General features: G+C 45.0%; 1 protein-coding gene across 12 annotated transcripts in view; it reads right to left on the bottom strand.

Moving 5' to 3' along the window:
* CIT (citron rho-interacting serine/threonine kinase) overlaps positions 1-22,747 on the bottom strand; it is a 424,741-nt gene that overhangs the window by 347,450 nt on the left and 54,544 nt on the right. For 10 of the 12 annotated variants that reach the window (XM_029571779.1, XM_029571774.1, XM_029571781.1 and 7 more), the window contains exons 2-4: positions 8,325-8,433; positions 6,614-6,755; positions 1,271-1,446 (exon numbers count right to left, since the gene is read on the bottom strand). In XM_029571779.1, the coding sequence (XP_029427639.1) occupies positions 1,271-1,446; positions 6,614-6,755; positions 8,325-8,420 (414 nt within the window). In that variant the 5' untranslated portion in view covers positions 8,421-8,433. Of the gene's footprint in view, positions 1-1,270; positions 1,447-6,613; positions 6,756-8,324; positions 8,434-15,800; positions 15,920-22,747 lie in introns of all 12 variants that reach the window. The other 2 variants (XM_029571775.1, XM_029571777.1) reach the window with 1 other exon arrangement.

The following is a 22,747-nucleotide window of genomic DNA, read 5'->3' as shown; positions in this document are numbered from 1 at the left end:
TCTTATAATGGGCTGCCTATCCTTTTTTTTTTACTCCACAGGCTGGCGTTATGTGCATCTAAGTATGTTAAGCTCCTTATTTTTGCATACTTGTACATTATGATCTGTTTGATTACGGTTTGGTCCCTGGGTCTCTGATGCTTTGACTGCAGACATGAAGTTCTCTTACTGGATACAAGAAGTGGAGGGACTTGCGTTGGTAGTGAGTCGCGCATTGTCTTTCTTTGAGCGATGCAGTTCTTGCGTCAACTGTTTCTGTGCAATCGATTCGACACTTCACGCGATTGAGTCAGTAGTTCTTGCGTCAGGCGACTCGGTTCCCCGTGCCCTGGACGCAGACGCTGGATGCTTCAACCTTCTGGACACTTCCTGTGCGCTGATTGACTCAGAGTCATGCGCTTTGCCTTGGTCCTTGCCCTGCTTGGCGGTCTTTGTCTCCAAGGCTACCCCTGAGGGTTATTTTTTGTTTTAAGATATTAGGGCTTTTTGGGTTTTAGCTCCCGAATCGTTTTTATCCCTGTTGGCATTATTGGAACACTTACTTTTTGGATGAGGCTCCAGAGAAGATGATCTTCTACCTGTTGAAGGTTTTTTTTCCTCTTTTCCACCTGTAACGATTACATTGATCGGGGGGTTGGGGCAAATGAACCCAACTGGTTGCCCCTCAATTTAGTCATTTTTTTCAGCCCTTTGCCTTTGGGCCCGCGGAGATATCCTGCTGCAGTTGCAGCAGGAAGTCTAGTCCTAGTCCATCTCTAAGCAAATATAGCAATTATGACCATCTGTGACAGACACAATTTTGCCACATTGGCAGAACTTTAATCCAGGTATCTTCGGAGGCATAGTAGCACTTAAAAGTGCTTTGTGGGGTACACTATATAGTGTGTGGAAGCTAAAATGAAGAGAGAAAAATAGGAAAAAATACATGAGAGAAGAGAAGCTCGACTCTGAGCTGTGTGGGATAATCGAAAACTGAACAGGGGAGGGGAATCACGCGGGAACGGTCATGCAGGTGCAGAGCACAACTCTGTATACTTTGAGAAGATTCCATGTCAGACCGCCCAGGAGGATGCCCAGAGGAGCATGGCTAATTCAGCCTGCTTATCTATGAGAAAATATAAAGCATAACATACTGTACCATAAGACAATAAATTTTTCAAAGTTTGAATGTACTACAAAATGAAAGCTAGTAGGCTAGTCTCCAAAAGTAACAAATTAATTCTCTTTTCCCCTTACATCAATATTTATTGCAAATAAGTAATGCTCATACATGTTCTTGTGCCAGCGGAGATTCCTTTTTCATCACCTTCATGGCATAAATATCTCCTGTCACCTTCTCTCTCACCACCCGTACTTCTGCAAATTGGCCACATCCAACCAGACTGCTGTCTTCAAAATCTTTTATACTGGGTTGCAGGTTCCGTAATTCTGCTATTGTCTTGGAATCTGTAGAAAAAAAATTATTTGGGAAATATGGTGACCCTCTTTGTTCCATTAAGAAAGCAAATTTATTTAGGCTGATCTCATAAATTTACAGCAGCATTTTGCACTGTTGAATAGGAAACCTGAGTTCAAATACCTAGACCTGGTTCCTCAGGCCAGCAGGGGGATCAAGGATGTTAAGGAGGCAGCATTCACAATCCTAAGAGGGAAGGGGTTCCTGTCAGCTCTCAAGGGCGACACCTACTAGTTGGCTCAAGCGTACTGAGTTTGAGGGAACTGCTGTCTCTGCAATGGCCGAGATGAGATGGAAGAGGAGAAAGAAATAGAAATGGTAAAATAAATCCACAAAGGAGTGAATTTATTTTAAAATCTTATATACCGCTGTCTACAGTGTTTGCACAATGAGGTTTACACTACAAATGATTGAAGGCTCTTTGTGCCATTGGTTCCAGATCAAATTCTGGTCAAGTTAAATGTATAAAAGACCAGGAGGAAGCTGCCAGGGACAAATTAAAATGGAAATCAAACTGTTAACCCTGAAAGTCATACACCAATCTAACTAGAACAGTGGTTCCTAAACCTGTCCTAGCCAGTCAGGTACTCAGGATATCTGCAATAAATAGTGTATGCCTAAGTTAAACAACCATTTTCCAAAAGCGTTGAACATGATAGCAGGACCATCACACATGTACATAGGTACCTACCTCTCCACAATTCCTCCAGTCCAAATTTCTCATATGCATATTCATTATAGATATCCTGAAAACCCAACTGGACTGGAGGTCCCTCAGGCCCGATTAGGGAACCACTGATCTAGAGAAATACTCTGGTTCTTGAAAATTCTCAGGGTTCATACTTGAAATTTATGGCCTGGGAGCACCTCAGAATGAGCACTTAAATGCATGGCTTCCAGCCAACTCTCAGAAATTAGCTAGCCATCTATTTCTAAGATTTAATCTTTTCCACATCAATCACTTCCTCAAAAGTATGTCCTACACTGTCAGGCCGTTACAGTAAAGTTCTCGGGAGAGTGGGCGAGCGCCCGCTGTCCTGTGCGTGTGATACAGTAAACTAAAATATTTAAATTAAGGCCTGCGGTAAAAAAAAAAAAAAAAAAGAGGCGCTAGGGACACTAGTGCGTCCCTAGCGCCTCTTTTTGGACAGGAGCGGCGGCTGTCAGCGGGTTTGACAGCAGACGCTCAATTTTGCCGGCGTCTGTTCGAGCCCACTGACAGCCATGGGTTCGGAAACCGGCAAAATTGAGCGTCCGGTTTTCAACCCGCGAGCTGCAGGCCCATTTCAAATCGAGGACCGGACATTCAGACGATAGTGACGAGCAAATGTATGGAGTGACTTCCAAGTGGCTGCCCTGCAGATCTCCTGCGAAGAGACGGAAGAGCTTTCCGCGCAGGATGCAGATTGCAAGCGAAGAGAGTGGGCCTTGACTCCCAGAGGAGGCATTTGTCCTGCTCCAATGTATGCTGCGGCAATTGTGGCTTTCAACCAGTGGGCGATTGGTCGGGTTCTAAGAGAGGTTGTATGGCTTCTAAGACGACAAAGGACGAACAAGTGGTCCGAGAGATGGAACTCATTGGTTACCTCCAGGTAACGCATCAGACAGCGTTTGACATCAAGCTTGCGTAGGTCCCGAGAGACATCCTGAGAAAAGGAAGGAAATTCCACAGTCTAAGATGAAAAGTCGAAACCACCTTGGGCAGAAAAGAGGGTACTGTGCGCAAGGTGACACCCATGTCAGTGAATCTGAGATACGGTTCCCTGCAAGATAACGCCTGCAGCTCCGAAATGCGGCGTTACCACCATCTTTAAAGATGGCCGCCGCCATCTTTAAAGATGGCTCCGGCCATCCAGTGCTCCTACCATGTGACAGGGGCCAGCCAATGGCATGGATACCCTGTCACATAAGGGCAAAGTGCCATCGGCACCATTTTTGAGTGGCAGTCAAAATGGCACCAATGGCCCGAGAGCAGGAGATCGGTCCCCGCCCCCCCACTGGACCACCAGGTACTCGTAAAAAGTTTTGGGGGGTTCGGGGGAGAAGGTACGGGGTTAATTTTAAAGGGTCGGGCCTCACTAAAAAAAAAAAAAAAAAAAAATTAACGATGTAAATCGGAACCAATTCAGATTCACATCTCCAGCGATCAGATTTTTTTCTCCCTCCAGCCGAACCCGATCGTTAAGACGAGCACACGATTCACATCTCTAGTCAGCAGAGAACAGTGATGATCAGTATTACATCACATCCAAAAACATACTGTCCACAAATGATGATTTGCATCTATACCCTAGTAATATTGCACTGCATGTAACCTAACTACTTAGGACTTCCAGACAGTATGGCTAAATAACCTGCTTATCTACGGAAAAAAGCAAGTTTGCTTACCAGAACTGTGAAAGACTTCAAAGGGGCAGGGGATAAACACTGTGGATCCATAAAGTCTAGAGGAAGTGTATGAAGAGTGGATGGCTCGCGGGAATGATGGCTACTACCGGAGATAATACCCTTATTCAATAAACATACACAGTTAATGCGACTCCAACATTGCTCTAAGCTTCAACGGCAAGAGGTAATGTGTGTGTGTGTGTGTGGGGGGGGGGGGGAGAAAGATTTCCATTTACAAAAAAGCAGGGAGTAGCTTGCTTGTTACAGCAGATACTACTCCAAACCAAATAAGCCTGATACTTCACTTTCAATGCATATCTAACATACGGCTCAATACTGTAAGGCCGCGGTAGAAACAGTGCGGCAGTGTCAGGCGCACCCTTCCTCCCCGCACGCACAGTTCTCTTGACCTAGCGCCTGATACTTTCTTCTAATTGCATGCAAATGCATGCCGCAGCTGTAAAGCGTTAGGGAAGGGTTATGCCCGCGCAACCCATTTTACTGTATAGGCGCTTAATACAGTGCCTATACAGTAACCTGGGTGCGCTGGTACCTGTCATTTCAAATGACATTTGAAATGACAGGCACCAGGAAGTGTAGTGTAAAAAACAAAATTTTTAAATACCTGTCGGAGGGCCGCGTGGGCCCAGGCGGCCGGCGGGATCCGGGGGGCGGGTGGTCGCGTGTTAAATCTAGGCTGGGTCGCACAGGCGCGCATTCATTCACTGCCGGTGGGGGCTGCCCGTCTGTAACGTGCTCGGAGCACTGCCGGTGGCAGTGAATGAATGCGCGCCTGTGCGACCCCTGCAATTCGGTGCTCAAGGCAGTCACATGCCGTGACGTCACGCCTTGAGCGCCAAATCGCAGGGGTCGCACAGGCCTCCGGCAGCCCCCACCGGCAGTGAATGAATGCGCGCCTGTGCGACCCGGCCTAGATTTAACATGCGACCACCTGCCCCCCGGCTCCCGCCGCCGGTAGTCTGAAACTAATGCGCGTCCACCCGCCCCCCCCCCCGCCGCCGCCTGGAACAGGCGCCCACCCGCCCGCAGCCTAGATTTAACACGCGACCACCCGGATCCCGCTGCCCGCCTGTACCCACGCGGCCCTCCGACAGGTATTTAAAAATTTTTATTTTTTTTTCTGACAGGTTTTGTGTGTCCCACAGCATTACATTTTCTCGATCATCTCTGTATCGCTTTTTTTTTTTTATTGTGTTTTATTGTTTTTGAGTATCTTAAGCGGTGTCGATGGATTTGTTACTAGACTCACAGTCCTAACACCTACTAGGGGGAGGTGATAAACTAACAGGTTAAGGCCGCGGCAAAACAGCGGGTTACTAAGGAGATAATCTGAGCGCGCGTTACGGTATCGGAGGGGAATAGCTAATTCCTTCATTATACAGCATTATACAGCTAATTCGTTCATTTACATGCCGCGTGCGGAAAGGGTTATGCGTCTGTTTTAAGAAGCGCTAAGGACGCGTGAAACTGGAGACTGTATCGCTGGATCGCCTTACGCGCCCGAATTGTGCGCTCCGAGCACGTTACAGACGGGCAATCTTCGACCGAACGATACTGTATCGACCCGATAGCTCTCTGCTTCAGTGGTAAGGGGGAATGAAGAAAAGTGCATCTATATGCAGACAACCACCAACAAGGACTGAATTACATAGTCTGGGTAAACAAACATGGGTGTAGCTTGCTAGATATTTCACTTAGATGCAGTTCCAACACTTCTCTCTACATTAATGGAGGGGGAGGGAAACAGAACCAAAAAGGTTACTAAGGACCAAGAGTAACATAAGTATGAGAAAAAAAAAAAAAAAAGTGTGAAAGCTTGCTGGGCAGACTAGATGGGCCATTTGTCTTCTTCTGCCATCATTTCTATTGGCAGAATTTGAAGCCCGGCAGCCTGGGAGGCATCCAGGTGTAGAAGAGAAGTCTAAGAACAGTTGAAGAGAGATGGAGCAAGGGAGTCAAGGAGTTCTGTGTGCGACTTGTGAGCGCAGAAGGACAAGACTGAGGGAAGATGGCGCCACGCAGGAAAGTAAGTGCAGGCTCACACAGAGCAAAGCTCTGTCAGCTAGAGGAAGCTCCACCTCTGCTGTCCCCCAAACAGCATGCCTAATTCAGCCTGCTTATCTGCAGTAAACCTTTTTTATTCAATGCATAATTAAACTCTGGAATTTGTTGCTGAAGTATGTGATAAAAGCTATTAGTGTAGCTCGGTTTAAGCAAGATCCTGGAGAAGAATCCATAAACAAATATTAAGTGGACTTTGGGAAATTCACCTTTTGGGATCCTGCCAGGAACTTGTGACCTGAATTGGTCACTGTTAGAAACAGGATATTAGGCTTGATGGACCTTTGATCTGACCCAGTATGGCAAATCTTATGTTCTTATGTACTTTCATTAGCTTTTCCCATCTAATTACTGACTTCTTGAAACATAGCCTTTCCCACACATCTGGGTACATACACAGCTTTCTAGATGTTTGTCATAACAGAAAAATTAGAAAAGGCCAACTGTCATGATTAGTGATGAGGACAAAGTGAAGTTATGATGGATTGCTTACAGCATATCCATTCACTTAATTCTAAATGATGGAAATAATTGTCTCCTAATTTAAAAAAAAAAAAAAGACAGATGACCTGAAGTTTAAATCATAAACTGATATTTTAAGGATGAATCAGGCTCTATCTTAAAACACTAAGATAACAGTCAATTCATCTTAACATTATACATTTGCAACTGTTCAATTCAACTTACACTTTTTTACAAAGTTAGCTATGTGTTTAATCTTCATTAACTCAGGGTTACTGCATTCTTCAAAGAGAACAAAAATGGAATCCATCAGTGCTTCCCGAGTAAGAGGAGAAACCTGCTGCTGGGACACACAAGGTGGCTTTCCCTGGATATACAAACAAAAGATGGAGTCAAATCAGGGAAGTTTAGGTCTCTGTACCAAGAATGGTGTATATTCCCACACAATGCAAACACATAATGGAAATACGCAGCATCTACATAATTATTTTGGTTACACAAAATTAAAATTAAGGAATTAGTTATGCTTACTAGGTATGTGAATCGTGTGCCCTATCATCTTAACGATTGAAATCGTCTGGCAGGAGAAGAAAATCGTGTTTGGCACGATTTTTTAGTTAAAAAATTGTTTTTTCCGATTAGTGCACACTAACGGGAGTTAGTGCGCACTAACCATTGTTAGTGCGCACTAACAGAAAATGATACAATTTGACACTTTTCAGGTCAGTTAAGGAATGAATATGTATTCCTATTGGCTGCCCTCTTATTTATTCATGTTACCAAGGTTCCCACTGACAATATATGGGGGATGGGAAATGGAAACAGTTGGTAGCTTGACAAAAAAAGTAATGTGATCAGTCAATGTGACTAGAACTTGTGCCCTAACCCTGATACCAGGGGTGTTGTGATCTTCCTGCACACAGTGCCCTATCCTTATCAATACCAGGGGTGTTGTGATCTTCCTGCACACAGTGCCCTATCCCTATCAATACCAGGAGTGTTGTGATCTTCCTGCACACAGTGCCCTATCCCTATCAATACCAGGAGTGTTGTGATCTTCCTGCACACAGTGCCCTAACCCTGACACCAGGGGTGTTGTGATCTTCCTGCACGCAGTGCCCTATCCCTATTAATACCAGGGGTGTTGTGATCTTCCTACATGCAGTGCCCTATCCCGCCTGCATTACTAGTGAGAGGCTGGCTTCACAGACAGGGGGGAGCTGCCTGACCCTCACTCCTGACTTTCCCCATGTCCCAGCCAGTGAATGGTGTGTGGGTGAGGGGGGGGGGGGGGGGGGAGGGAGAGGATGGTGAAGTCTGAGACAGCTCCCTCCCTGCATTTTGCTGCACTGGCAAAATCTGAACCCTGGCGGCCGTGGTGGCATGCTCGCGATCCTAAACTTTCTGCTTCTCAAAAAAATAAAAAATATGGATCTCTGAGGAGAGAGCAAGCTCCACATGCAGCCTACAGCGCAGAAGAAAGACTGAGAAGATAGCGCCGCCGGGAAAGGAAGCACAGCCTCACAGAGCAAAGCTCTGTCAGCTTGGTTAAGCTCCGCCCAGCCATCCCTGAAGGACTTCCCAGACAGCATGGCTAATTCAGCCTACTTATCTGTGGGGGGAAAAAAATAATAATAAGTGACACAGGTTGGGATAGAGCTTTTACACGGATTCCTCCAGAGGGCCATTAGAGATTTTGAATTTATGGTGTTTCACACAATTTCATTCAAAGGAAATGAAGAAAACATCTGGCAGAGCACTTTTTTGTTAGAAAGAAAACAGGTAGAAAATTTTTACTAAAACTGATAATGTTCTATACAAAGGAAAGATACAAGCAGCTACAAAAAGTGCTAGCAAGATTTATTCATACACAGTTTGGGAAGAAGAATTATGTCAGGGAAAATAACTACTAGTTTCTAGCTCAAATAAAATTTACTTGGAAGAGAAGATGGAGACGTGCAGCACGACTGGCGAGTGGTTCCATTGAGCCAGAATCCACTGTACTCCGTGGTACATGTTTAAATTTTAACATTACAGCAGTTCATCTGAAAAAAAACAAACCCAAAAACAATCACTGTGCAATATGGAAAGAAAAAAAAATGCATCCATAAGCATTAACATTTCCTTAATCAATGAGCTATTACAAGCAGGCACGACTCAAAGAGAAATACTGAAAACTTAAGCTGCATTCAACCATATAGTTTTATAATGTGAAATCACAAACAGCCCAATGAGGCTTTTCTCAGCCTCAAGTTAAATAGGACTGGATTATAACAAAGTCAGTTCCATCTTCCCCAGCCTCCAAAACACAACTATAGAAAGATGGAACCAAGAATTTTAGTGCCTCTTCTACAACAGGAGCACCCAGGCCTGCCTGCCACTCCTGCTCCAATTAAAGCTGCAAGAAGGGAACACAGCCCCTCCCAATGCTTGGATCACAAACACTGGAGAAATTACTTAACTGATCATTTTGTTTTCCTTAGTGTAGACAGATGGACTCAGGATCAATGGGTACTGTGCTCTTCTGCTAGCAGATGGGAGTCAGAGTCAGATTTCAAAGCGGGCGTCATTCTAGATATACCCCTGCAGTAACCTCAGCTCTTCAGTATTCTCTTCGAAAAGCCATTGTAGATATATTTTTGCTTAAATAACTTGATTAAACTTGAGTAAAACTTGAACTGGTTCAACTAATTTCCAAACTGGAAACCGCCAGTGCACTCAACCAATTAATGCCAACACCGGACAAACTATGGGTAGGCTGCGGCTTACCCGTATTTGCTTAGTCTCAAAGTTTGCTATCCGAGGTTCTCCTTTTCTGGGGCAGCTGTGGGCGGGATGCTGAGTCCATCTGTCTACATTAAGGAAAACGAAATTATCAGGTAAGTAATTTCTCCATTTCCTAGCATGTAGCCAAGATGGACTCAGGTCCAATGGGATGTACAAAAGCTACTCCCGGACAGGGCGAGAGGCTGCCCGTGGCCCACTTAATACTGCCCTTGCGAAGGCGGTGTCTTCTCGGGCCTGAACATCCAGACGGTAGAACCTAGAGAAGGTGTGTATGGAGGACCACGTTGCCACCCAACAGCAGCTTGGTTTCTGCCCAAGAAACTGCCTGGGCCCTCGTAGAATGAGCCTTAGCCTGTAGAGATAAGGGCTTTCCTGCCTCTATGTAGGCTGCCTTGATTACTTCTTTGATCCAGCAGGCTATGGTCACCCACAAGGCCGCTTCTCCTTGTTTCTTCCCACTGTGAAGAACAAGCTGTCTATTTTGCGCACTGGTTCCGATTTTTCCAGGTACTGCACTAGGAGCCTGCCGACATTTAGATGGCAAAGGAGGTGTGAGTCTTCAGAGCCTTATGTTCATCTGGAGATGGTAGCGAGATGGTTTGGTTCAAGTGAAACTCTGAAACCGCTTTCGGTAGGATGGAGGGGACAGTGCGTAGTTTTACAGTTCCAGGTGTGAATCTCAGGAACGGTTCCCGACAAGATCGTGCACGAAGTTCGGAGATGCAACGAGCCAAACATACTGCCACCAGGAATGCAGTCTTCAATGTTACGAGACCTGGTGGCAGACCACACGTTGGTCTGAAGGAAGCCCCAGCTAGGAATTCTAATACTAGATTGAGATTCCATAGAGGCACCGGTCACTTTAGGGGTGGTTGGAGTTGTTTAACCCCTTTCAGGAAGCGGGACAATTCCGGATGGGTTGATAGCTGGATGCCGTCCACTTCGGCTCTGCAGCAGACCAGATGCGGATACTTGGACCTTGAGGGAGTTGAGTGACAACCCCTTCTTCATACAGTCCTATAGGAACTCCAGGATCATGGGCATCTTGGCTGTCCATGGGAGAATCCTCACACCAGGCTTCATATACTCTCCAGATCCGTATGTATGACAGGGATGAGGAGACCTTGCGCGCTCTGAGCAGGGTGTCAATCACGGCTCTTGAATAACCACGCTTCTTCAGGCGATTCCTCTCAAGGGCCAAACCGTAAGAGAGAATCGGGCACTGCCGGACAAGGTCCCTGTGTGGAGGTAGGCATAGAGGGTTCCCCACAAGGAGTCTTTGCATATCTGGGTACCATGGTCATCTTGGCCAATCCGGGGCCACTAGTAGAACTAGTCCCCTGTGATGTTCTATCTTGCGGATGATCCTGCCCAGTAGTGGCCATGGGGGGGGGGGGGGGGGGGGGGGGGGGGTGGAAGGCAAACAATAAGTCTTCCTCTGGCCAAGTCTGGAAAAAAAGAGTGTCAATTCCTTGGGATTGTGGCTCTCATCTGCAGCTGAAGAACCTAGGGACTTGGGCACTGAGACAGGTGGCCAGTAGATCCATGGCTGGGAGACTCCAGTGATTTACTATCAGTTGAAAGGCCATGGTCAACAGCATCCATTCCCCCTGGTCCAGGCTCTCTCTGCTGAGGAGCTTTCCTGCAATGTGGGAGGCCGAGATTCTTTGTAGGTTTATCTCCACCCATGCCATGAGAGGGTCTATCTCCACAGACACCTGCTGGCTCTTGGTTCCTCCCTGACAGATGATGTAAGCAACCGTTGTCGTGTTGTCTGACAGAACTCTAATTGCTTTGCCTCGGAGTCTGTGGCTGAATCGCAGGCACGCTAGTCTGACTGCTCGAGCTTCCAAGCTATTTATGTTCCATTCCGCCTCTTCCTTGTTCCACTGTCCCTGGGCCGTCAGTTCCTGACAGTGGGCTCCCCACCCTTGCAGGTTCGCATCCATGGTGAGCAAGATCCAGTTCGGTGGGGATATGCTTACTCCTCTGCTTAGGTGGTCTTCCTGTAGCCACCACTGGAGCTGAGAACGTACCTCTGCTGGTAGTTGGAGGCGAATTGAGTAGTCCTGGGATAGTGGGCTCCATCGTGACAGTAAGGAGTGCTGGAGCGGTCGCATTTGGGCCCTTGCCCAAGGGATGACCTCCAGGGTTGATGCCATGAGGCAGAGGACTTGCAGATAATCCCATACCTTGGGGCGTGCATTGGTCATCAATCGTCGTAATTGTTCCATCAGTTTCCTTCTCCTCGGAGGAGGGGGGAGGAAGACTGTTCTGTTTGGCGTTGAAACAGGCTCCCAGGTACTCTAGCGATTGAGAGGGCTACAGACTGCTCTTGCCCGTGTTCACGACTCAGAGTTCCTGCAGTAGGCTCTTGACTCTGCTGGTCACCTGCCGGCTCTCTTGCGAAGACTTCGCCTGATCAGCCAGTCATCCAGGTAAGGGTATACCAAGATCTCTTCCTTCCTCAGTGTTGCCGCCATGACCACCATGATTTTGATGAAAGTTCTGGGGGCGGTTGCTAGGCCGAAAGGTAGCACTCAGAACTGGTAATGGTGATCCAGTATCGCAAAGCGCAGGAAGCGCTGGTGATCCTGATGGACTGGGATGTGGAGTTAGGCTTCGGAAAGATCTAGGGAAGTTAGAAACTCTCCCGGTTGCACTGCCATTATTACGGAGCGAAGAGTTTCCATGCGGAAGTGTAGAACCCGCAGATAACGGTTGACGTTCTTGAGATCCAGGATGGACTAGAACGATCCTTCCTTCTTGAGAACGATAAAATAGATGGAATAGCGCCCTGTATTTTGTTAGGGCGTGGGAACCGGAGTTATTGCCTTCAGACTGAGTAGTCTTGTTAGGGTGGATTCTACTGCCAGTCTCTTGGAGTGGAAGTGGCAGGGTGACATCATAAATTTGTCTCAAGGGTTGCTGCGGAACTCCAGAGTAACCTTCTCAAATGATGTTTAGAAACCATTTGACCAACGTTATCTCGACCCATCTTTGGTAGAAGAGGGCCAGTCGACCCCCTATATCCTCTTCCTGTGGATGGGTCAGCCCATTCTCATTGTGGAGCCCAGCTGGAGCCTGTCCCCAAGCCTGCTCCCCTCTTGGTCTGTCTGTTCCGAAAAGACTGGGACCATCCGGAGGGACAAGGTGCCTGGAACTGCGAGTTCCTGTAGGGTCTAAAGCGCTGCGATCTTCTGCCCTTGGTTCTTCTGGGGGTGGGACGCTGAGATCTTTTACTCCTATCTTCTGGTAGTCGAGGCACTGGGGATTCACCCCATTTGCTGGCTAACTTCTCCAATTCGCTTCCGAACAAGGGAGATCCTTTAAAAGGCATTCTTGTGCGATTCGCTTTAGATGTCGCATCCGCAGAGCAATTCCGTAGCCATAGTTGTCTTCTGGCTGCTACTACAGAGGCAACGCCCCTGGCTGAGGTGCGCACCAGGTCTGAGCTTGTGTCCGTGAGGAAGGCTGCCGCAGGTTCCATCGTCTCACTGGTATACGTTCCAGAGTTATTTGCCTCTCTCGAGAGGAGCAAGCAGGAATGTGCCACCAGTGCGCAGCAGGAAGCAATCTGCAGTGTCATTGCTGTTGCGAAGGCCTGCTTAAGGATGGATTCCAAACATCTGTACTGAGTGTCCGTCAATGCAGCCCCTCCCTCAACGAGAATCGTTGTTCACTTTGAGACTGCACAGACGATAGCGTCCACTTTAGGGAAATGCAGGTGTTCTTTGGTCGCTGGTTCTAGAGGGTATAGGGCTTTCAAGGCCCGATCCCCTTTGAAGTTGGCCTCCAGGGCATCCCACTCCAGGTCAATCAGTTCCAGGATGGCTTCCATCATTGGAAAGTAGCATTAGGCCTTACAAAGGGACACCAAGATGAGGTTCTTCTTTGGTTCCGCCATAGGGTCAGTGCAAGGAATACCCAGCATCTTCAGAGTCTGGGAAACAAGGGCTGGTAATTAGTCCTTGTGGAAGAAGCGAAGCATGGTTCGGTATGGTTCCATTCCTGGACAGATTTCTCCTTCTTCCAGGGAGTCACTCATCTGAGGTGTCTGGGTCCCTGTTAAGGAAGTTCTTGGTTAGGCGAAGCATGTCTCGAGGCATCCGAGCCAGACTGGGAGGATCTTGTGTTTCCAGCAGGGGCTGAGCCTGTCTGAACGAAGGCTTGCAGCCCTTGGAAAAATTCCAACCAGGAGAAGGTCCCTGGGTCCATGTTAACCCAAGGAGGATTCAGAGTAGGGGCCCCAAAGGTGCCCTCCTGTGGGGAAGCCATCTCGGACATGCATAGGTCCGGGGAGCTATCGTCAGTAGTTCCGGAACCATATACTGACCGTAAGGGACCAGGTTTTGGTTCCCCCCCGGGCTTCTTCGCAATGTTGATAAAGGCAGGACTCCAATTCAGGTTGCGCAGCTCTTATGTGGCAGGCTGTGCAAAGAGAGTGCCTTCTGGGGGCACCGGTGCCATTGTCTGTGTGTTTGCGCACGTGAGTTGTAAACGCAGCTGTGCATGTAGATATGTGCCCTGGTGCGCTCAGTTGTGCACGCTGCTATGAGCACACAAGCTATTGGATGCGCACAAGTTAGGCGCCTCGGCCACCCGGCCTGCCCCGCCGGAAGAGAAGGGAAGATGGAGCCGACTAACCTCGCGTGTAAGATGGCGCCCCCTCGAGGGTCTCCACCTGTGTGGACCCTTGCACCGGATCGGGACCTAGCCAGACCAGGGCTGCTCAACCCGATCGGTGCTCCCTTCTAATCTCGCCAGGGAGCGGCAATCCGAGCTCTGGAGACCAGGTCTCAGCGCTTACCCATCATGTGTCGGACAGTCTCCAGCTGCGGAAAGAGAGGGAATTACCTTCATCGCCACACTTGTTTCTGCACCCGCTGCCTTTTAGCCACACTGGGGGCTAAGTCCACAGCGGGAACAGACTACCGGACCAAGGCACACCTCTGAGGGATATCAGAGATCAACCTCAGGAATTCTCAACTGGGAGAGGGACCCTTAGGTATCACCGCAGGAGAGCAGGGCTCGACCTTCCTTAAGGTAAATTTTGTTTCTTCTTTGCTGTAATTCTTAATACTATTCTAGTGTGTGGGATAGTGTCCGCATCTGCTAGGAGATGGAGAGATACTGAAGAGCTGAGATTACTGCAGGGGTATACTTAGAGTGATGTCAGCTTTGAAATCTGACTCAGTCTCCCATCTGCTAGCAGAAGAGCACAATACCAACTGGTCCTGAGTCCATCTGGCTACACGCTAGGAAAAACAGGAGTCTTGTTTTTAAATTTGGAATATATCTCTCTCTATATCTCTCTGCAGCTTTATTATGACAATTAATACAAAACAGGTACTAGGTCCTAAACTCAAAACCATGACCTTCCCAACCCCACCCCACCATCCTGCTGGGGGTTCTGTAAGAGTTCTAATCCAGGCACTGATCACCAGGGTCAACAAGGCGATGCACCCTGAGGGCAACCCCAGTGGCCCCATTGCCAAGGCCCACTGTGTATTTAAGGTCTTGTATAAACTTTAGCCAAAGTCTGATGGATGACATCTCGTCACTCAAGCCACCAGGACTTGCCCCCCACCATTTCCTTTCCCCCGAGGCTCAGACACCACCACAACAATTATTCAACAAAACACTCAAATTTACCTATATCTAACAAACGACTGAATAAATAAAATCCAGAAGCTGAACAGAGAGGGAAGAAAGGAGAAAGAGAGGAAGGGAAAATTAGGCTGCCCGCAGGAGACACCACACCAAAAGGGGAGAGGGATGAGCTCCTCTCCCCTTTTGGCTGCCATATGCTCCTCCCCATGCACCATGTGGCAGGGGCCAATGTGAGAAGATGCTGGACCAGCCGCACAGTGACGTCGGCAATGATCACCGTGACGCTTTCCACCCCCACCCAGGCCTGTCCAATAGCATGCTGGCCCGAGGCGGTAATGTTACTGCGCGCTGCATGGCCTGCCGCGATAGACCCAGAAGCAAGCCATGAAGCACCCCAAACACATGGCTGGGAAGGGAAAGGAGGCCCTGTCCCCCTCCCTTAAGTGCCCCCCCCCCCCAGCAAAAGGGCTGAAATGACCCTAGGTTTGATGGACTGGGGGGGGGGGGGGGGGACGAGCTGGAAGCAAAATACTGGTGCTGGAACATGAGAGGGAGCCCATGTACTGGCTCGGCTGGCCACCAACTAGGGATAATTCAGATCAACATTTTCTACAACTATTTTAAAAGGAGCTTGTTCTCTTTGAACCAAAGAAAATGGAAAGACAGCAAACATTATCGACATTATTCTACCTATGCTGGGACTGAGAAATCCAGGCCCACGGGAAAGAATGACTAGGTTGTAAAATATATCCTTGGCACTGCCACCACACTGTCCCTTAGCTCTACTTGGAAGATTCTAATTGCTAATGTCAGTCTGAGACTATGCAATCCTCTATGCTAACGAACTCTTCACATTTATAAAAACAAAAAAAAAAGTGAAACTCCCAATCAGAGAACTGAGCTTGGCCCTCATTAATATGAATTGACTGTGCATGCATTACACAAATTCACTGTTGTAAGAGTGAAATAAAAAAACTGGGATTTCCGCATCATGCCATCCAACAGCTCTCACCAATATCAATGGACAACAACCTTGGGACGAGAAGAAACCAGCCTGTATACCCTCTTGACCTCCAAAGTGAAGAGAAGCTGACTCTAAATGCCAGAGCCCAGCTGCTAAGCTTTCCTGACCTGCAAACAGATGAACAGAAATGCCAAATGAAAGGACAAGCCAACCTTTAATTAAGAGGTCTGAAGTTACCTTAAGTTTGGGATAGATAGCTGTGGTTATTCAATTAAATCTATGCAGTCAAAACTATACTGCTATTTCAGAAATTTCAAAACTACTACTAACTTTCTAAATCACTTAACCAATTGTTATATATATTTTAATGGATAAAAACTCTCAATAAAACCTGTTAGACAAACTAAATAAGTCCCTGTTCTGATTAAAATGAACTCTGGTCAACCCTAGTCTGAGTAATTATAAAGTTCATAATAATTACAGTGGAAGGTTCCATTCAATAGTTACTCTATATTTCTGGTACTAACATTACCTACACTTTCTATCCAACAATATGAGATTATATTACAATTAATAAAATCTTGAAAGTAGGTGATTTACCATATCATAAACCTGGTCAGAGGCATACGAGACATAGCACATAGTAGCTGAAAAACAGAATATAGGAGTTTGTTTATGCCATCAGGCACACGGATTTTAACTCTGCAGTGGCAGACAATTGAGGTTCAGTTACTTACAAAGATTTAGGCCTCCAGGAGGCAAAATAGCCTCCCCATAATCAATTGTTTCATAAAAACATGATGAAAAAGTATTTGCAAAGACCCAAATAAAGATATTCAAGCAAGCAAAAGGTGGAAATGGCTTATACTTTCCATTATAAAGTTCCTCTCCACCTCTACTTCCAAAGGCTTAGTCACCACCTAGTTACATAGCTTTTATTCACCTTTCTGGGGCATGCACCCGGATTATATTTTCTCCAGCTTAAAGGAGAAGCAAGCCCATCTAAGTCTACCTTACCCCTATTTCCTATGGGAAAACACATTTTTTTTTCTTTTCCCTCACATAAAAAAATCTTGAGAGCCAGCCCATCCCACAAAATTACTTTCCACTTAGATTTCATTAGAATGAAATCAGAAAAAAAAAAAAAGGCTCAGAAAAAGAATTGCAAAAAATAAAAAATAAATAAATAAAAAAGTCTTGTTTGGGAGACATTTCTAGCTGCTTTTAGATAGTAATGTGATAGCCACAGCTTTTCTTTTGAAAATAGACTTTCCTAGACTACCAGAGGCCAAATATTCAAATACACAGGAAACAGTTAATCTAGCTAACTTTAGCTGAATAAGTTATCTAGAAAATAGCCACTGCTATTACTAGCAACAGTAACATGGGATAGACTTAGTTTTTGGGAACTTGCCAGGTGGCCTGGTTTGGCCTCTGTTGAAAACAGGATGCTGGGCTTGAAGGACCCTTGGTCTGACCCAGCATGGCAATTTCTTAGGAGTGAATATTCCTGATTAAAGTTATTCAGCTAACCGCAGCTGGATAACTTTAAACCTAACTGGATATTTTGAATATTACTGGTTAGATGTAAAGTTATCCAGCTATAGTTAGCCAGATAATTGTATCCTTAACCAGCTATATTCAAAAGAATATAGCCGGTTAAGTGTTGAGCTGCAGGGTTAAAAAAAAAAAAAAAAAAAGAAAGGGGGGGGGGGGGGGTAGGAAAAATCACAGGCCTCGAGCTCCAAATCCTGGGCCCTGCTAGGCCAAGACTGCAGTCTCTCCCCACAAAACCCTCCATCTGAGAAATAACATCTGAGAAATATAAAAATAAGGACTGATATGCTGCTTTCCATTCACTCCCACTCCTCATGTTCCAAACAGTAGCTTCAAGGCTCCCCATTATTTAGCCTGGATCTTCTGCTGTTACCAGTGGAAATATACTGGAAGCATATGCTGCCTTGGTAGCTCCCTAGCAATGGCAGAAACATCAGGACCAGGGCACAGTAGGTTGCTACCACTATCTGAGCTGAAGAAAGTACACATTGATGGCACTGGAAGGGTTGGGGTGATAGAGGGTCCCAGAGGCTTTTACAAATTTGATGGGACTTGGGAGTGGAGTGAGACTGGCACCAGCCCTTTTATTTTTATATTCTCAGATGGAGGGTGAGGCAGGAGGTGGCAGTGATAGGGCACTAGGCCCACAATTTTTTTAAAACTTTATTTAGAGGGACGGCGATAATAGAAGACCAGGAGGTTTTCTTTCTTACCTCCTCTCCCCGGGTAGAGGAAAATGGCGGTGAAAGTTGGGCAGGGACCGGCGAAAAAGAAGCTGGACCAGCCAAGGAAATGGCCACGACTGAGGAAACAAGAAAATCAAGGTATTCTTATGCCTCAAGTTTTAAATCTGTCTCCTCTTCTATCATTGGAAAAACCTAAAGTTGTCACCAATGAATCTATATGGCAGGCAATAATGACTATGCAAAAAGTTATGCTAAATCTATCCTCAAATATAAAAGATATGCAAACTTCCCTGTATAATTTAACTCCAGAAATTAACCAACACTCTACTAATATGACCAAAGTAGAGGAAGAAATAAGCCAGATTGAGAAGGTGCAACTAGCAATAATAAAAGGAGAAAACTTGCTTGAAAAGAAAGTGGAAAGCATTGAAAACTCATTGAGATACAACAATTTACGAATAATAAACTTTCCCAAATGTAAAATGACTTCTCCAAAGGAGCAATTGAAAAACTACTTCCAAGAGATACTTTCAATAACTGCAGAAAAAACACCCTTAATCCAAAAAGCTTATTTTCTTTTGAGAAAAGGAGAGAAACTTCCACAAGGAAATATACCATCAGAAGGAGCTTCATTGAACGTGACGGAGTTAATAGAAACCTCGTACAGCTCTCAAGTAGAGATGCGTGGGACTTTATTAGTTAAATTTAAATATTTGGAAGATAGAGATAATGTCCTTAAAATATTCTTAACTAAAAGATCTATGTTGTATTTGGGACAAAAAGTTTGGGTCTACCCTGATGTCTCAGAGACACAGATGAGACGAAAGAAATTTTTAGTTCTTGCTAATCAAGCAAGAACCTTTGGGTATCAAGCAAATGTCAGGTTTCCTTGTAAATGTGTATTGAAAGCAGGTGGTGAAAAATTTATATACTATGAGCCTGAATCTTTAGCTGAATACCTTGAGAGTCGACGGAACCAAGGGATAGTGGCTGAAAGTAACATCTAATGAAAGTTGGAGTATTGATAGAAACTCTGTGTTCCCTCTCACTTATTAATAGTTTCAGACGTAGTCTGCTGTATCGTAATTGTTTGCTCTGGCATCCCCTCCTTCTAGTGTGGTAACATGGAGGAAAGAATTTGAGTTTGAAACCTTTTGCTCTTGAAAATATGTTTAGGATAAACATTTATGTTTGATTAATCCTTACTCCTGTATTTATGCCAAATGTTTGAATGTATCAAATATTGAAAAGTGCAAAATAAAGAATTAAAAAAAAAACCAAAAAAAAAACTTTATTTAGAAAACCAACAGTAAAATATACACATAAAGAAAAAAAACAAACATTCATAAATAAGTGTAACATCTATCTGCTTTAACATTTACTTAACCCCAATCTGTGAGATTCTGACAACCCTTTGTGACAGATACAAAATATACATTGATGATATGCAGTTCTATATCAAAACAAGTCCCACTTGGGCTGAGACAGTGATTGTTATTGGAATTTGTTTGTCAGCCATTAAACCAGTGGCTCCAACACAAACTCTAAATATTTCAAACACAGAGTCTTTAGTATTTCAACATTCCAATTGTTCTGCTGCTCCTACCAACATAGTATAAACAAAATTTGTTCAGGGCTATCTTGCCTTTTCTAAAAAGCCTAGGGGTATGGATAGATTCTCTTTCCATCATTATATTAAGTCCGTGACCAGAAGTGGCTTTTTCAAATTTAAAGTCTTACATGACCTAAAGAACTTGCTTGAGCCTTGTGACTTTAAACTGGTTGTCCAAGCATCAATGCTACCTGTCATAGACTTGTGTCGCCATATATCTTGGGCTTCCTGACCAGGCTATTGTAAGAAATGGAATTTGAATGTTATTACATTAATAATGATAAATATAAAATGCTTTGTGTGGCCTACTCTATGCTGCTAGAAGCCTATAATCAGAATGGTGCTGTAGATAAGGTGGGAAGAATTGACTGCTAGAATTTTACTCAAAGCTTTGCTAAAGTGAATATCAAAAATTGTAACCTTTATGTAGAAGCTGTAAGAGAAAGCATAACCTTGCTGTTAGAAATCATGTAGTAGTTTGTCTATGGTGCAAAAAGAGGAAGCTAGAAGTTGTGAAAAACTGCTGGAAGCCGGCTAACTACAAAGCTTTATTATAATAGAAAGATAACAGTATTAAAACACATTCTCCAGAAATCCCCTCTTATAGAAAACACAATACCTGAGTAAAAATCCCCTTGTCATTAAGACCATGAACAGGCCTAAGTAATGAACTAACGTGCACAATTGCCTGCACAGCTTCTGTGAAGTCCAATCTTTCTGCAGAAACCGTTAGCTGTAATATTAAGAAAGAAAATGTTGAAAGCAGCCCCCATACCCCCCTTCTCTTGTTCCAGAGGAAACAGGGGTAAGTCGCTAGAATTAGGAAAGTAGAGAGAGCAGCCCCCCCCCCCCCCCCCTCGAAATGTACCAGGACAAGTTAACAGCAAAGACAAAAAGAGGAACTAAGAGATAGATATATATATATATCTATATCCCTTGTATCAGTAGCATGCATGCCTGCAAGACTGACACCTGCTGGTGTTGATTTGTGTATGCATCCATTTGCAAATGCTAAATAAAAAAATACTCCTTTTGCTGAATATCTTATTCGTTCACCGTTTTATCTTTCCCGAAGGGGAAAAGTGTGTTTTACTTCCTACAGCTATAAAACCTTTGTAACTCTTACTTAACTCCACAGCACAGCTATTCAGTGGAACCAAATGTTCTGATATTACCCCTACACTGCATCATCTTCAATAGCTGCCCAATCGCTATAGCGTCCACTCTTAAGACTTTGCTCCTGACTTACAATCTTCTCAATACCCCCTCTTTTCCATGGATCAACTTTTTGTTACGAATCTATCAGCCTACCAGGTAGCCAGATCACAAGAAAGGGGTCTTTTTGAGGTGCCCACAGTGCATACAGCAAGGTCGGAAACCATGAGAGACGGTGCCTTTTTGTTGGCAGCCCCCCACAATGTAGAATTCCATCCCCACGTCTCTAAGTCTCATGGAGTGTTTAAAATCATTTAAAATAGCGTTAAAAGCCTGTTTAAGTAAAATGATTTTTATTATGTTATAAAAGTAACATAACAGGAGGAGAGTGGTGTGTTTCTGAGCCACTCTCCTATATATAAATGTACAAAGGATACAAAGATTCCATTTTCTCCCCTAAACCTCCCGCCTTCCCACCCCCTTAATTACCCAAACAAACAAACTTGCAGAGTTCAGGGTCCACTTATGAAGGTATAGTCTTTCATCAGGCATAAAGGATAAGTAACCTCAGTCCAAAAAAGTCAAGATGCAGTTACTCATTTAGAATAGAACTACGGACATGCTGTGGAAGAGATTGTAAATAGGCATCCCACATGTCTAGAAAACGCTTCCTGTGGCGTGGAGAATGGCACATTGTTGCAGCATCTAGGAGCATCATTCAATGAAAACAGTTGCGCCAGGTCCAGTACGAAGGAAGAGACAGGTCTCGCCAGTGCAGTAAAATAACTTTCTTCCCCACCAAACATGCCTTACGAATTAGCAAGCGGGTTCCCATACCACAAATGTGTAATGGAGAAATGCAACCAAAGAATAACCACAGGGGGGGGACATAGGGACAGGGACCCCCAGTAAAGTCTCTAGGTACCAAACCAACTTAACCCAAAGATTATGAATAGTAGCGCATTTCCAAAAACGTGGGACAATGTGCCCCAAGTGTTCCCACAACGTACACGAGCTGGGGACATGGAAATTCTGAGATGAAAGGCCCCCTGTGCCGAAATGTAGCTCCTTCGCAAAAATTTGTATTGCATTTCTCTGAAGTACGAACTCACCGAGATTTGGGAAATCTGCTTGAAACAGGCTTTAATTATATACCCATTAATCGTAAAGACCCCATCTCTATTCCATCTGTCAACCAGAACAGAACACGTGTCCACAACAGTCAACTGTTGAGGCGCTTATAGTATTGTGATAGCGAAGGCACCTGCTCCTTCTCAAATGAAAGAAATAGTATCTAGGGAATGAAAATGAGAGGCCTGCAGAGAGCCCACATAATGCTGCAACTGCAAATAAGGAAATACCTCTGTAATAGGAATGTCATAGTGCTCCCGAAGGTCAGCAAAGGACAAGATTGTACCTCCAGGAGTCAGGACATGACCCAACAGATGGATGCCCTTAGCACGCCATCTCTGATATGCTACTGTTTGGGAGCCTGGGGTAAAAATCGGGGTTCCCCTGGTCAGGCAAAAAATAATAAAAGCCTGTTTAAGTAAGCATTCACATAAATATTAGATTTAGGTTCATATTGATTTTAGGTTGTTTGTTGTATATTTATTTATTTTTAATTTTGTATATATATGATTGTGATGTAATGTTTTGTTTTCTGACTATATTATATATATTTTGTAAATCACTTAGAGCCAGTGCATGAAGCAATTAAGAAATTTTACTAAACTAAATTTAATAGTAATAACCTTGCTTATAGAGTACACAGGGTGGCAATGAAAAAACTCAAGAATGTAAAATACCGTATTTTTCGCTCCATAAGACACCTAGGATTCAGAGCAGGAAAATTAAAAAAAAAAAAAAAAAGTGTGCTAAACCGGCTCTGTTCCTGGGCGTCTGTGCGTCTTAGGGAGCAAATTACGGGAGCACATACAATTTTTTTTGTCCCCATTTCGTTTCGGGTCTGGGGAGGGCCATTT

This window comes from Rhinatrema bivittatum, chromosome 11, assembly GCF_901001135.1.
Source record: "Rhinatrema bivittatum chromosome 11, aRhiBiv1.1, whole genome shotgun sequence".
Lineage (NCBI taxonomy): Eukaryota > Metazoa > Chordata > Amphibia > Gymnophiona > Rhinatrematidae > Rhinatrema > Rhinatrema bivittatum.
Note: the sequence above shows the minus strand (reverse complement) of the source record. Positions and strands in the feature narration are given on the sequence as shown.